Here is a 15,461-nt window from a genome sequence, read left to right as displayed (position 1 = left end):
TACGATCCTGGAGACCCGGGGAAATGGAAGGGTTTATCATGCCCTGTGTTTACTTTTTATTTGGTATAGTTTTACATCGGCCTGCTGTTTGGTCTGCAGTGAGGTGCAGGCCTGCCTGATCACGCTGAAAGCTCTCTAAAGGAGCTTTGTGAAACACATCCTCCTGCTTGCGAACACGTGGAAAGACGTGGACCTTGGTGTTGTTCAGTCTGAACTGTCCATACGGTAGAAAGTGGTCGAGGAAACTCCCAGTAGGTAGTCTGCAGCTATCTGCTGCACCAGCAGAATTTGTTTGGTGAACTTAGACTGTGTGGACAGGTTCCAGTGGGCGGGAGGGAGCTGAGAGAGGTATTAATAACATAGTTTGACTTCATGCCGTCAAAACAAAAACTACATATTTTTATGTTATTTGTCTTTTTAGGCTCTGCCTGGCAGCAATGCATTTGTACTTAGATCAGTTTTTCCAGAATCACAGAAAGGACAAGTTGTTGCCAACATTTGGTCAGAAATAAATATTTTATTATAGATAAAAACACAAAGACAAATGTTGTAAATGAGTAAAATAATGTTTATAAAAAGAAATACTTATAATACTTATAAGTGTTATAAAACTTAATTTTACTTCATAAATGATGTAAGCGGTGCAGAAACAAAGTGCAGTAACTGGATTGTGGGGCATGTCAATGAGCTGATGAGGCTTCTCTTCGCATTGGTGGAGGAGCTGGAGAAGGTTCCAGTTTCAGAAGCTGCAGGTGCTGAGTTGCTGCAGGTTGCCGAGTTGCTGCGGGTTGCTGAGTCGCTGCGGGTTGCAGAGTAGCTGCGGGTTGCAGAGTTGCTGGGGGTTGCAGAGTCGCTGCTGGTTGCCGAGTCACTGCAAGGTGGATGAGTCGCTGCGGGTTGCTGAGTCGCTGCGGGTTGCAGAGTCGCTGCGGGTTGCCGAGTCGCTGCGGGTTGCTGAGTCGTGCGGGTTGATGAGTCACTGTAGGTTGATGAGTTGCTGCGGGTTGCTGAGTCGCTGCAGGTTGCTGAGTCGCTGCGGGTTGCAGAGTCGCTGCAGGTTGCAGAGTCGCTGCAGGTTGCTGAGTCGCTGCAGGTTGATGAGGCACTGTAGGTTGATGAGTCGCTGCGGGTTGCTAAGTCGCTGCAAGGTGGATGAGTCGCTGCGGGTTGCCGAGTCACTGTGGGTTGCAGAGTCGCTGCGGGTTGCAGAGTCGCTGCAGGTTGCCGAGTCGCTGCAGGTTGCTGAGTCGCTGCAGGTTGATGAGTCACTGTAGGTTGATGAGTCGCTGCAGGTTGCTGAGTCGCTGCAGGTTGCCGAGTTGCTGCGGGTTGCAGAGTCGCTGCGGGTCGCCGAGTTGCTGCGGGTTGCAGAGTCGCTGCGGGTTGCCGAGTCGCTGCGGGGTGCAGAGTCGCTGCTGGTTGCCGAGTCACTGCAAGGTGGATGAGTCGCTGCGGGTTGCCGAGTCGCTGCGGGTTGCAGAGTCGCTGCGGGTTGCCGAGTTGCTGCGGGTTGCAGAGTCGCTGCGGGTTGCCGAGTTGCTGCGGGTTGCCGAGTCGCTGCGGGTTGCAGAGTTACTGCGGGTTGCTGAGTCGCTGCAGGTTGCTGAGTCGCTGCGGGTTGATGAGTCACTGTAGGTTGATGAGTTGCTGCGGTTTGCTGAGTCGCTGCAGGTTGCCGAGTCGCTGCGTGTTGCTGAGTCGCTGCAGGTTGCAGAGTCGCTGCAGGTTGCTGAGTCACTGCAGGTTGATGAGTCGCTGCAGATTGCCGAGTCGCTGCAGGTTGCCGAGTCGCTGCTGGTTGCCGAGTCACTGCAAGGTGGATGAGTCACTGTGGGTTGCCGAGTCGCTGCGGGTTGCTGAGTCGCTGCAGGTTGCCGAGTCGCTGCTGGTTGCAGAGTCACTGCAAGGTGGATGAGTCGCTGCGGGTTGCCGAGTCGCTGCGGGTTGCCAAGTCGCTGCGGGTTGCCGAGTCGCTGCAGGTTGCTGAGTCGCTGCAGGTTGATGAGTCACTGTAGGTTGATGAGTCGCTGCAGGTTGCTGAGTCGCTGCAGGTTGCCGAGTTGCTGCGGGTTGCTGAGGAGCTGCAGGTTGATGAGTCACTGTAGACTGATGAGTCGCTGTGGGTTGCTGAGTCACTGCAGGTTGCCGAGTTGCTGCAGATTGCAGAGTCGCTGTGGGTTGCCGAGTCGCTGCTGGTTGCCGAGTCACTGCAAGGTGGATGAGTCGCTGTGGGTTGCCGAGTCGCTGCGGGTTGCTGAGTCGCTGCAGGTTGCCGAGTCGCTGCTGGTTGCCGAGTCACTGCAAGGTGGATGAGTCGCTGCATGTTGCCGAGTTGCTGCGGGTTGCCGAGTCGCTGCGGGTTGCTGAGTCGCTGCAGGTTGCTGAGTCGCTGCAGGTTGATGAGTCACTGTAGGTTGATGAGTCGCTGCGGGTTGCAGAGTTGCTGCAGGTTGCCGAGTTGCTGCGGGTTGCTGAGGAGCTGCAGGTTGATGAGTCACTGTAGATTGATGAGTCGCTGTGGGTTGCTGAGTCACTGCAGGTTGCCGAGTTGCTGCGGGTTGCTGAGTAGCTGCGGGTTGCCGAGTCGCTGTGGGTTGCTGAGTCGCTGCAGGTTGATGAGTTGTTCACTCTCGTCTTCGGGGTCTGATTCGCTCTCGAACGTGTACAGCTGTATGTTTTGTGTTGACATTGTTTACTGAGTATTTATTACTTTGGTTTGTTTACGAGTTCTGTCGGCGTTTCTATGGTGAAAACAGTGCGCACCCCCGACAACTATTTCCGACAGTTACCGCAAGAAATCTCGTCCTGCGAGACTTATGGAGGAAGGAGATCATTTGTTAAAGATTTCTGTCTCCTGCGTCTACTCATCATCTTTACTTGACATGAACGGGTCATGTGACCCCTACGTCACATCCAGGGATGTGTAAATGTGAAACAAGTGTTTCCATAACACTTTTGCGATATACTTCTATCAACAGAAGTCAGAAAAACCACCTCGTGAGAGCGTAAACACTTTTTAGCCATATTTGAGACGTTTTTAGAAATGTAGGTGTTTCCATTACCGGTTGTTTTTTTGTCATGTTTAGGTTTTGCACAATTTTAGGGCTGATGTGCTGCTGCACGACTAGTGGTAGCTACTGGCAACAAGTCTGAAACTATATACAACTATATATATATGTACACCAGTAAACTAACCAGCAACCCACCACGGATTTAATTAGTTTAACTACCTATATGCAGTAAAAACCAAGCAGCTGTGTTGTTGTGTCTGTTGGGATTGAAGGTTTAACAACCCTGAAACAACATGTTTTCACTCTTTAAACATACACGCCTCATTATCATAGTCTCCCTGGAAACAGTCCAGTGGATCTATTAAGATGTAATGAATGTTCTTTTTCCCACCCACATGTGAGAAGGTTTCATGTTACCATGGCGCCATCAGCCTATTTGTCCTGATTGGCCAGGAGGACCAGGGCAACTCAAGAGCTGAGAGGAAGGGATAAAAAAACAAGACAAAAAAAAAAAAACAAAAAAAAACAAAAACATTATTAAACCAGAAATAAAGGTCCAAAAGAGGCGTTTAAGCTGGTGTCATGCTGGGTTCAAATCCCAGGTCCTGCTGATGGGCAGCCGAAGCACTGCCCAGGCAGATCTGAGGAGACCCGGTCCATGTGGAGATGATTCAGAGAACAACACAAGGATCCTCACCAGAACACATAACACACCTGAAGCTGCCGATGTGATCATATTACACATCATTTATGTAAAATAAGCACCGAAACATGAAGTGCTCCAACACTGACTGTCATTAAGTGTATTTAAATGCTGATTTTTAAAAAATATTTATCAGTGAGACTCATTTGTACCATATTAGTGCTGAAGTGCCACCTGCTGGCAGAAAGATGCATCACAAAATGAAGAATGCATCAGAAAACAGCCTCTGCAAGCCTAAACCAAACTAACCTGGGAAGAACCTACTCAGTTAGCCCCTTTCAGTCGCCGTGACAACCACAAACCATTTTCCATCAGCAAAGATGACGGAAGCAAAGATTATAGCAAGATTCAGGAAAGTCTGGCTCGACTTTCTCAGACATTTTAAGCCTCATTTTCACCTCAGCCCAGTTAATGAGACCAGTTCCATTAAATATCAGCAGAAGAAACTCAAATATCCCTAATAGGTTTTAATAATCCTTCAGTTACACGCATATACTGCCGAGGTGTTTATGTTTTCATCTGCATGAACATGATCCTGTAAGGACGTCATTTTAAGTGACGGTGGCAGCAGCGTGGAAGGGAAGGCCTGGAAGGTTTTCTCCAGCTTTCATGCTGGAAAAGAAGCCAAATCATCATCAAATCAATGACTTATTATAATAATAATAATAATAATAATAATACATTTTTATTTGTTGGCGCCTTTCTTGACACTCAAGGTCACCTTATAGGATAATCACATAATACGTCAAAAACACTATGAACAAAGGGGAAAAAAGGATGTTTAGTTTGAACGCCTTTTTCTCACAATGTGAGAAATAACAATGATAGCAAGAAGGTTGTGATTCTGGGTGTGATGACAAGCTTCCATCCCCGCCCGCCCACGGCTGAGTTTATCGATTGGTGGGGGTCTCTGCTTAGTTCTCACCTGGTCCTTTACTGAGTAAACACTTGTAGAGGGGTGGTGGCCTCCTCCCTTAGTGGTGCTTTAAAAAATGTTCAGGGATTATTTTGGCGATTAAATTATTTTAGCAATAATTTGAACCAAATTATATCAATCTTTTCTACAACCCAGTTTAAACACAGTTGGGGACCTGCAACTTGTAAACAGCACGGAATGAAAATATAAGTTATGATTTACAAATCTCATCAACCAATAAACTTTAATAAACAAACTGACTTGTTTTCTACAAATATCTGCATCCCATAGATGAACGTCTGTTGCAAAATTTTGATGTTTTCTTTATTTTAAATCCTAAAAAATAGAAATAAAATCTGGTTTTTCTATAGTAGATGTTCATAAAAAATTCTAAGTTGTCTTTGTCCAAAGGGTCTGGTAACATTTGTGTCTCTAAAGGAGTTTTATTCAGCTGGCTGAGGGAAAAATGGCCGTTTGGACTGGAAAGGCTGCAGACCCCTGCTTTAGAGTGTAGCGTCACCAATCTGAGACTAACTGAAAATTGTGGAACAATTTCAGGAAAATGTTCTCAAGTTCCAACATGTACAGTGTAAAATATCTGAAAAGTACATGGAGGTTTTAGAGCAATATCTGCTCCCATCCAGACAACGTCTCTTCACAGGAGAAGAGTCCGGCTGCTGAACTGGCCTGCCGGCAGTCCAGACCTTTCACCAGTACACAACATCTGGAGCATCATGGAAGCAGAAATCCAGCAACCAAGGTCCAGGACTGTAGAGCAGCTAGAATCCTGCATCAGACCAGAATGGGACAACATTCCTCTCCTAAAACTCCAGAAACTGGTCTCCTCACTTCCGAGATGTTTCCAGACATGTTAGAAGAAGAGATGCTACACCCTGCTGAACACCACCCTGGAACTACTTTTTACACTATGCTGAACATCACCCTGGAAGTACTTTTACACCATGCTGAACATCACCCTGGAACTACTTTTTACACCATGCTGAACATCACCCTGGAACTACTTTTTACACTATGCTGAACATCACCCTGGAACTACTTTTTACACCATGCTGAACATCACCCTGGAACTACTTTTTACACTATGCTGAACATCACCCTGGAAGTACTTTTACACCATGCTGAACATCACCCTGGAACTACTTTTTACACCATGCTGAACATCACCCTGGAACTACTTTTTACACTATGCTGAACATCACCCTGGAACTACTTTTTACACCGTGCTAAACATCACCCTGGAACTACTTTTTACACCGTGCTGAACATCACCCTGGAACTACTTTTTATGCCCTGCTAAACATCACCCTGGAACTACTTTTTATACCCTGCTAAACATCACCCTGGAACTACTTTTTACACTATGCTGAACATCACCCTGGAACTACTTTTTACACCATGCTGAACATCACCCTGGAACTATTTTTTACACTATGCTGAACATCACCCTGGAACTACTTTTTACACCGTGCTAAACATCACCCTGGAACTACTTTTTACACCGTGCTGAATATCACCCTGGATCTACTTTTACACCGTGCCGAACAACACCCTGGAAGTACTTTTACACCGTGCCGAACATCACCCTGGAACTACTTTTTACACCATGCCGAAAATCACCCTGGAACTACTTTTTACACCATGCTGAACATCACCCTGTAACTACTTTTTACACCATCCTAAAAACATCACCCTGGAACTACTTTTTACACCGTGCCGAAAATCACCCTGGAACTACTTTTTACACCATGCTGAACATCACCCTGGAACTACTTTTTATACCATGCCAAACATCACCCTGGAACTACTTTTTACACCATGCCGAACATCACCCTGGAACTACTTTTTACACCATGCAAAAAAAACATCACCCTGGAACTACTTTTTACACCGTGCTGAACATCACCGTGGAACTACTTTTTATACCATGCCAAACATCACCCTGGAACTACTTTTTACACCATGCCGAACATCACCCTGGAACTACTTTTTACACCGTGCCGAACATCACCCTGGAACTACTTTTTACACTGTGCCGAACATCACCGTGGAACTACTTTTTACACCAAGCTAAAAACATCACCCTGGAGCTACTTTTTACACCGTGCCGAAAATCACCCTGGAACTACTTTTTACACTACGCTGAACATCACCCTGGAACTACTTTTTATACCATGCCAAACATCACCCTGGAACTACTTTTTACACCATGCTGAACATCACCCTGGAACTACTTTTTATACCCTGCTAAACATCACCGTAGAACTACTTTTTACACCGTGCTGAAAATCACCCTGGAACTCCTTTTTATACTATGCTGAACATCACCCTGGAACTACTTTTTACACCATGCTGAACATCACCCTGGAACTACTTTTTACACTATGCTGAACATCACCCTGGAACTACTTTTTACACCGTGCTGAACATCACCCTGGAACTACTTTTTACACGTGCTGAACATAACCCTGGAAGTACTTTTACACCGTACCGAACAACACCCTGGAAGTACTTTTACACCGTGCCGAACATCACCCTGGAACTACTTTTTACACCATGCCGAACATCACCCTGGAACTACTTTTTACACCATGCTGAACATCACCCTGGAACTACTTTTTACACCAAGCTAAAAACATCACCCTGGAACTACTTTTTACACCGTGCCGAAAATCAACCTGGAACTACTTTTTACACCATGCTGAACATCACCCTGGAACTACTTTTTATACCATGCCAAACATCACCCTGGAACTACTTTTTACACCATGCTGAACATCACCCTGGAACTACTTTTTACACCATGCCGAACATCACCCTGGAACTACTTTTTACACCATGCCGAAAATCACCCTGGAACTACTTTCTACACCATGCCGAACATCACCCTGGAACTACTTTCTACACCATGCTGAACATCACCCTGGACCTACTTTTTACATCTTGCTGAACATCACCCTGGAACTACTTTTTACACCGTGCCGAACATCACCCTGGAACTACTTTTTACACCGTGCCGAACATCACCCTGGAACTACTTTTTACACCATGCTGAACATCACCCTGGAACTACTTTTATACCATGGCAAACATCACCCTGGAACTACTTTTTACACCATGCTGAACATCACCCTGGAACTACTTTTTATACCCTGCTAAACATCACCCTGGAACTACTTTTTACACCGTGCTGAAAATCACCCTGGAACTCCTTTTTATACTATGATGAACATTACCCTGGACCTACTTTTTACATCATGCTGAACATCACCCTGGAACTACCTTTTACACCGTGCCGAACATCACCCTGGAACTACTTTTTACACCGTGCCGAACATCACCCTGGAACTACTTTTTACACCATGCCGAACATCACCCTGGAACTACTTTCTACACCATGCTGAACATCACCCTGGAACTACTTTTTACACTATGCTAAAAACATCACCCTGGATCTACTTTTTACACCATGCCGAAAATCACCCTGGAACTACTTTCTACACCATGCCGAACATCACCCTGGAACTACTTTCTACACCATGCTGAACATCACCCTGGACCTACTTTTTACATCATGCTGAACATCACCCTGGAACTACTTTTTACACCGTGCCGAACATCACCCTGGAACTACTTTTTACACCGTGCCGAACATCACCCTGGAACTACTTTTTACACCATGCTGAACATCACCCTGGAACTACTTTTTATACCATGCCAAACATCACCCTGGAACTACTTTTTACACCATGTTGAACATCACCCTGGAACTACTTTTTATACCGTGCTAAACATCACCCTGGAACTACTTTTTACACCGTGCTGAAAATCACCCTGGAACTACTTTTTACACCATACTGAACATCACCCTGGAACTACTTTTTACACCGTGCCGAACATCACCCTGGAACTACTTTTTACACCGTCCCGAACATCACCCTGGAACTACTTTTACACCGTACCGAACATCACCCTGGAACTAATTTTTATATGATGCTGTACATCACCCTGGAACTACTTTTTACACCATGCTGAACATCACCCTGGAACTACTTTTACATCGTACCGAACATCACCCTGGAACTAATTTTTATATCATGCTGTACATCACCCTGGAACTACTTTTTATACCATGCTGAACATCACCCTGGAACTACTTTTTACACCGTGCCGAACATCACCCTGGAACTACTGTTTATACTATGCTGAACATAGCCCTGGAACTACTTTTTATACCATGCTGAACATCACCCTGGAACTACTTTTTACACCATGCCTGAACATCACCCTGGAACTACTTTTTACACCATGCCTGAACATCACCCTCGAACTACTTTTTACACCGTGCTGAACATCACCCTGGAACTACTTCTTACACCGTGCCGAACATCACCCTGGAACTACTTTTTACACCATGCTCAACATCACCCTGGAACTACTTTTTACAGATGTGTTGCTCATATTTTCCATCACATGGTGAAACGTCTCCGTTTCATCCTCTGACATGTTGGTTTTCTTCTACTGGGAGAACAGCTGAGAGGATGGTGTCTTCCACAGCACCCGCCTCATTCATACAGCGCTCCACATCGCAGCTTATCCAACCACCACCCGTCTTACAGCTTCGGGTTCGGGTCCAGCAGACTGGAGAACGGCTCCGTCCATCAGGCTGCCTGGAAGCTGAACTCTGCACCGCAGACCCTGAACATCCTGGCCAGCTATTTATTGTATTTCGTTTTAATTTACATTTTACACGTTATCTTTCTGGAATTGGCCTTGTATCAGGTTAATAACAATTAGTTTTATTACCAAAGAAAACATACCTTAGTAAATCTGCCTCTCCTAAGCTCTAAACAAGTCAGAAAGCCCAGACGCGACCCACTGTCTCCAGTCCCAGCAATCATTGTCAGTAACAACATTATCAGCCGCAAACAGCAGAAAAACGAGCTGAACTCAGACTTTCTACCAGGACAACATTCCCCAGCACACTTTGATCTGCCTGTGTCTCTACCTGTGGACCGAACTTCTCTGCTTCCTTCTTTGCTGGCCATGGCCGTCTTTCCCTTCTTTTCTACACAAAGCTCTAAGACCAGCGACAAGCTGGTCGTCTGGATGAAACCAGAGAGCTGCCGTCCATCAGCACATCTCCCGGTGGGCGAGACCACATCCTTCCCAGCAGACAGAAACAGGACGCGGCGGAGCCGAGTGTAAAAGCCAGGACTCAGGACGGCGTCAAGCACAAACACCAACTACTGAGACAAGTTTCCTCAGCATGACTAGAAAACACAAAACAACAAAAAGCATTTATTCTTTTTTCTCTTTATTCTTTGCTGGTCTGTTAGTTGCTTCCTCCAGTGGAGGCAAATACACAACAGACAGAAAAATTAATGAACGGGATAAAATGAAGCCAAAGCTTGTATAACTCCTCCCTTTACCACAGAACACATAAAGCCAATTTTAAATTTCATTAATATTTTACAAGAAAAACCAGTCAGCTGTGTGAACCAAATGTGTTTTATGAGCTCCGCAGATCTCAAAGTACAATTTTATAATTATTCGACATCTTCATTCGACAGCAGAGTTTTTATATTTTCAGGACAATTTTTCCAGAGTTTTAGTCCCGGAACAGAAACACCGAGATGCTTCACGTTGGGGTTTTTCACTCTTAAACTGATTCTGATTCTGGGTCATGGTTGGTTCTTTGCTCTGTACAAAATTTGGATTCATTTATAATCTACTAATTCATGGTAACTAGTCTGTATTTATATATTTGTATACCCAAAGCTTTACATTATACATCACATTCACCCATTCACACACACATTCACACACTGATGGCGGAAGCAAGGTGCTAACCACGACCCATCAGGAGCATCAGGGACACCTCGATAGGCTGAGGATAGAACCGGCAACCCTCAGGCTACAAGACGACCGCTCTAGTGCCCACTGAGCCACGCCGCCCGGAATCTGGTAGCACCCTGCCCCCAGCGACCAGGATGGTTAAATACAGAGAAAGAATTTCCCAGCTCAGATTAATCAAGTAGAAATCTTCTCTGAGTGGCTTCAGTTTAACAGACGTTTATACAGAAAGTCTGCTTACTGGATCGTTTCCTCTTCAGTGACTCAACGTATTATTTCTTTAATTCAAAAACCTAAAATGGACCTTCTCTCAATAACGATGATAAAATTCTGGCTCAGGATAAAGGAAGTTTTGCAGGTTTTGGATGAAACAGTCTGGCTTCATGAAGAAGGGACAAGTAGAAATCAGCTTATGTGGGGATTACTATAACCAAAGACCCCAAACTAAGATGTCCAACAGATCTGTCCTCTGTTGTGAACTGCTGTGAAGCGACACATGTAATGACAGCTCCTGCCCACCAGAGGGCGATAGTCTTCTGTTTTGGATCAAGTAGTGAAGCATGAGACCATCAGACCGTCAGGATGTTCTGACTGCAAGTTGGCAATAAAGTTGGTTCTGGAGACACGAAGCAGTCTCTCCACCTACTAATCACTACAAAGACATCACATGACCTGTGTAAGCGTCTCAGCCCTCAGCAATACTTGTAAAATAAACTGTCTAAAACAGCTTTTGTTCGACCCTCCCTCCACCCGGAACGCTAACCCCTCCATTCTTCTCTAAGCAGGCGCCGGAGATTTCCTCTGGTCTGCGGCTATGACCTTCCCAAAATTCCCATAAAGTTATCAGGCTTTCATGGAGCAACAGGAATATTCCCACCAGAACAAAAGCATGTTCTCTGGAAACTGGTTCAGTGTTTCCTTCATGGATCAGTGATTTAAACCTGATGGAATTCATCAATCTTCTCCTGCTCTCAGAGCTCCCAGACAGCTTCCTACTGGACTGGATGCCGGTCCTTCTGCTGGAAGCTTCTCTGTTCCTGTCTCACGGATCTGGAGCCTTCCTGTCGTTCAACCAGCAACTTCCTGTCTGCTCCAGATTCGGTCTGACTGGACTAGTTTACCTGGAGACGTACCGAGGACACGGCTTGGTCCTTACCGTATAGACATCTCTTAACTAATGAAGCGAGACATTTCTGTAAAACTCTTAAATACCCAGTTAAAGCTGGTTTCCCACACAGATTTGGGACGATCTTTACTCATGAATTTAACATTCATTTTAGCCAAATTCTATGTTGATAAAAGTAGATGTAGGGATTGTAAAGCATTTTTCCAGTTTTCTTTTATGTCCCCTCCTGTCCCACCACCAGCTTCATGTTTGGGATGTATGATGTGTGGAGGGTCCAGGAGGAACGTAGCTCTGCTAGAACACAGAGAGCTGCTTTCTAGAAGCTCTCCCAGTAGTTAACAGACCCTGTGGGCCACAGCCCCCCCAGACATAGGCTAAACTATTCTACACCATCCAGTAGCTTTATTAAAGGTTCATCTTCAGCAGGAAACATTTTAATTAATGATTTTATCTTTAAGAACAACCACGATTTCATGTTTTTAACTGAAACTTGGTTAAACCAAGATAACAGAGCAGCTGCTCTTATGGAAACAACCCCTCCCAGCTTTAGTTTTATCAGTGAGGTCAGACTGAACAGGAGAGGAGGAGCAGTTTTATTTAATGAATCCTTCCAGTGGAAGCAGTTATCTCCTGGAAGTTTTACTTCTTTTGAATATGTGGCTCTTCAGCTGAAGGCCTATTTTAAAATAATGTATTTAAATGTCTACCAGCCACCAGGACACTGTGCAGCATCTTCTGATGGTTTTATTGAGCTGCTGCTACAATCTGAGTAGTTATCGTTGGTGATTTTAACGTCCATGTAGACAACCCTCAGGACAGAGGGACTAAAGACCTGAGTCACAGTCTGGACAGCGTTGGGCTGACTCAGCATATAACAGAGCCCACACACACTAAAGGACACACTCTAGATTTACTGGTGTGGAAGGTTTGATGTTTCCATGGTTACTGTGTGTGATGTGGGCCTGTCTGATCGTTACTGTGTTTTCTTTGAGATACGATTCCTGTTCACACTAATGTCTCCATGGAGGTGATCACAGAACATGTTTAACTAAAAACACGACTGGGATGTTTAACCAGGTCTTCTTTTTTAACACCTGCCCTGTCAGGGGGTTCAGCCAATGAGCTTGTCACTAGTCCAGATCACCGATTCAGCTTGTTTAATATGGTGAGCATCACCTCCAGGGCACGGTGAAAACACTCGTCTATGATGACTTCACTTGATGAGTTCCAGGCTAAATGCAGGGCAGCACAGCTCCATCATTAGGCCCCAGGAGCCTGCATGGATGTCAAGGCAGCTGCAATTTCCTGATCCAGCTAATCACATGCACACATCAGCAATAACTGGTGCTCAACTCACTCTCCTTCACAGACGGAGAGGAGACAGCCATGAATTAGACATGGAAGCAGGATCTAAGTAGGCCACGAAGACCAGAAACACATCCCACCACCGGCTGGCTGCTCCTCCTGTGTGATGGAGCATGCTAACAAGGGCTCCAACGCTGGTTTGCATCTATTCTCAGCAGCACTGGTCGAACCCAGAGAACCCACACAGAGAGGCCTAAAGACCAGCCGGAGCGCGCCGGCCCACCCCGGACACGTTTTCAACCCAAGGCAACAGCACCATCGTCCTAGTCCCCCAGACACGAGGTACAACTCGTCCCAGACCCCAGGTAAAACTCATCCCAGACCTCAGGTATGATTCGTCCCAGTCCCCCAGACACGAGGTACAATTCGTCCCAGTCCCCAGGTACAACTCGTCCCAGTCCCCAGGTAAGACTCGTCCCAGACCCCAGGTATGACTCGTCCCAGTCCCCAGGTAAGACTCGTCCCAGACCCCAGGTACGACTCATCCCAGACCCCGGGTACCACTCGTCCCAGACCCCAGGTATGACTCGCCCCAGTCCCCCAGACAATAGGTACAACTACCCAGGTACGACTTGTCCCAGACCCCAGGTACCACTCGTCCCAGACCCCAGGTATGACTCGCCCCAGTCCCCCAGACACGAGGTACAACTCCCCAGGTATGACTTGTCCCAGACCCCAGGTACCACTCGTCCCAGACCCCAGGTATGACTCGCCCCAGTCCCCCAGACAAGAGGTACCGCTCGTCCCAGACCCCAGGTATGACTCACCCCAGTCCCCCAGACATCAGGTGCCACTCGTCTCAGACCCCAGGTACAACTTGTCCCAGTCCCCAGGTACGACTCGTCCCAGTCGCCAGGTATGACTCATCCCAGTCCCCAGGTACAACTTGTCCCAGACCCCAGGTAAGACTCGTCCCAGTCCCCCAGACATGAGGTACCACTTGTCCCAGACCCCAGGTACGACTTGTCCCAGACCCCAGGTACCACTCGTTACAGTCCCCAGGTAAGACTCGTAGCAGGGAAGATGACACAGGTTACAGGTATAGCTGGTCTGCAGTGTGCTGCAGGATTAGAGGGCTCATCTTCCACCAAATGGCTTCGTGGAGGAAGACATTAGGATGACGATCAGACCCAATACCAGCAGCTCCACAGTGGAACTAGTTACACCAGGATCCAGTCTACCACCACTGGACAGTAGACCAGAACCGATCCCCTACTACCACACCAGGATCTGGTCTACCTCACGAATTTTCTAACAGTGTAAGAATCGTTGCCAAGAAACAAAGAAATAAACCACCAAACGCTAAGTTACTGACATTTTCTGCAAACTTCATATAATTTGCTTAACAAGCATCAGTGAAGTGAAACAGGACTTCTGAGTTATTTAAGCTGCAACTGTGTCACACCTGGATCACACCTGGATGGCGTTCCCTCCGGACTGGCCTGTGTTAAATGCACAACTGGAAAATATTATTTTCCCACCTGCAGACTATATTTGCAGTTCAGTGTTTGGGATCCTGGTTAAGATGTAGAAAAATACAGAAATGAAGGCGTCCATAAAGTGGCCATGATGAGGCAACATCAGCTCCGCAGGGAGCAGCCAATCAGAAATTAGTCTGAATCAGAACAAAACCACCATTACTTAAAAACTGCTAAAGACTTCCAGATGCAGTGATTCTGCTGCATGAAAACAGCTTTAAATGGAAAAGGTTTACTCTGGCCTACACGCCCCTTCGCTTCCTGGTAGCCAAAATAAACCGCATCTGAAAACAGCACCTTTTCCTCGCGCGGGGTTAAAAACCAGCACGAGGGACGTGTGAGGACAGGGTGGAACTTACTGTCCGAGGCCATGGCTGCGGTTATTTTCCTTCAGGCTGGCGGCGGGACCGGGTAGAAGAGGAGGCAGCAGCAGAAGCCCCGCCGCTCCGCATCCTCGTCCTCCAGACCTGACTCCGCAGTCAACAGCGCTGGACCGCGGTGCCTTCAAGGACTGTAGGAAACTTCCATTTCCCGTAGACGTGTGCTCATTTTGTATCCCGACTTCTCACTACTGCCCATTAAATGACTTGTATTTGTGCAATAACACCTAAAAGCCATTTAACCGGGTTGATAAAAGTAGGTAAAAAGAACAGCTTCTTTAGTGAAATGTAAACATTGAGAAAAATTCACCACTGCCTCAAACATTTACTTCTCACTTTACTTTTGGTTACTAAACGTTTGTTTTAAAAATGTATTTTTAGATTTGGTTGATTTTCCTTGTAATGGTAATATGTAACAGTGTTCAAGGTGTTTTCTTGGCACACTAAGGACCCCTTTAGGGTGGTGATTCTCAACCCTGGTCCTCCAGGCCCACCATCCTGCAGGTGTTAATGTTTCCCTGCTGCAAGGCACTTGATTCACATTAAAAGGATCTCTGAAAAGATCTGCACAAAGCTGCTACTGAGCCAGTAATTCGGGTCAGGTGTGT

General features: G+C 46.3%; 1 protein-coding gene across 4 annotated transcripts in view; it reads right to left on the bottom strand.

The window, feature by feature from the left end:
- The window catches only part of syt16 (synaptotagmin XVI), a 56,684-nt gene extending 41,664 nt beyond the window's left edge, over window positions 1-15,020 (bottom strand). The window contains exon 1 of one of the 4 annotated variants that reach the window (XM_041971926.1): window positions 14,833-15,020. In XM_041971926.1, the coding sequence (XP_041827860.1) occupies window positions 14,833-14,845 (13 nt within the window). In that variant the 5' untranslated portion in view covers window positions 14,846-15,020. The remainder of the gene's footprint in view (window positions 1-14,832) is intronic. The other 3 variants (XM_041971927.1, XM_041971929.1, XM_041971928.1) reach the window with 3 other exon arrangements.
- Between the last annotated feature and the right edge of the window lie 441 nt (window positions 15,021-15,461).

The sequence above is a fragment of the Melanotaenia boesemani genome, chromosome 20, assembly GCF_017639745.1.
Source record: "Melanotaenia boesemani isolate fMelBoe1 chromosome 20, fMelBoe1.pri, whole genome shotgun sequence".
Classification (NCBI taxonomy): Eukaryota; Metazoa; Chordata; class Actinopteri; order Atheriniformes; family Melanotaeniidae; genus Melanotaenia; species Melanotaenia boesemani.
This window is presented reverse-complemented; position numbering and strand designations above follow the sequence as displayed.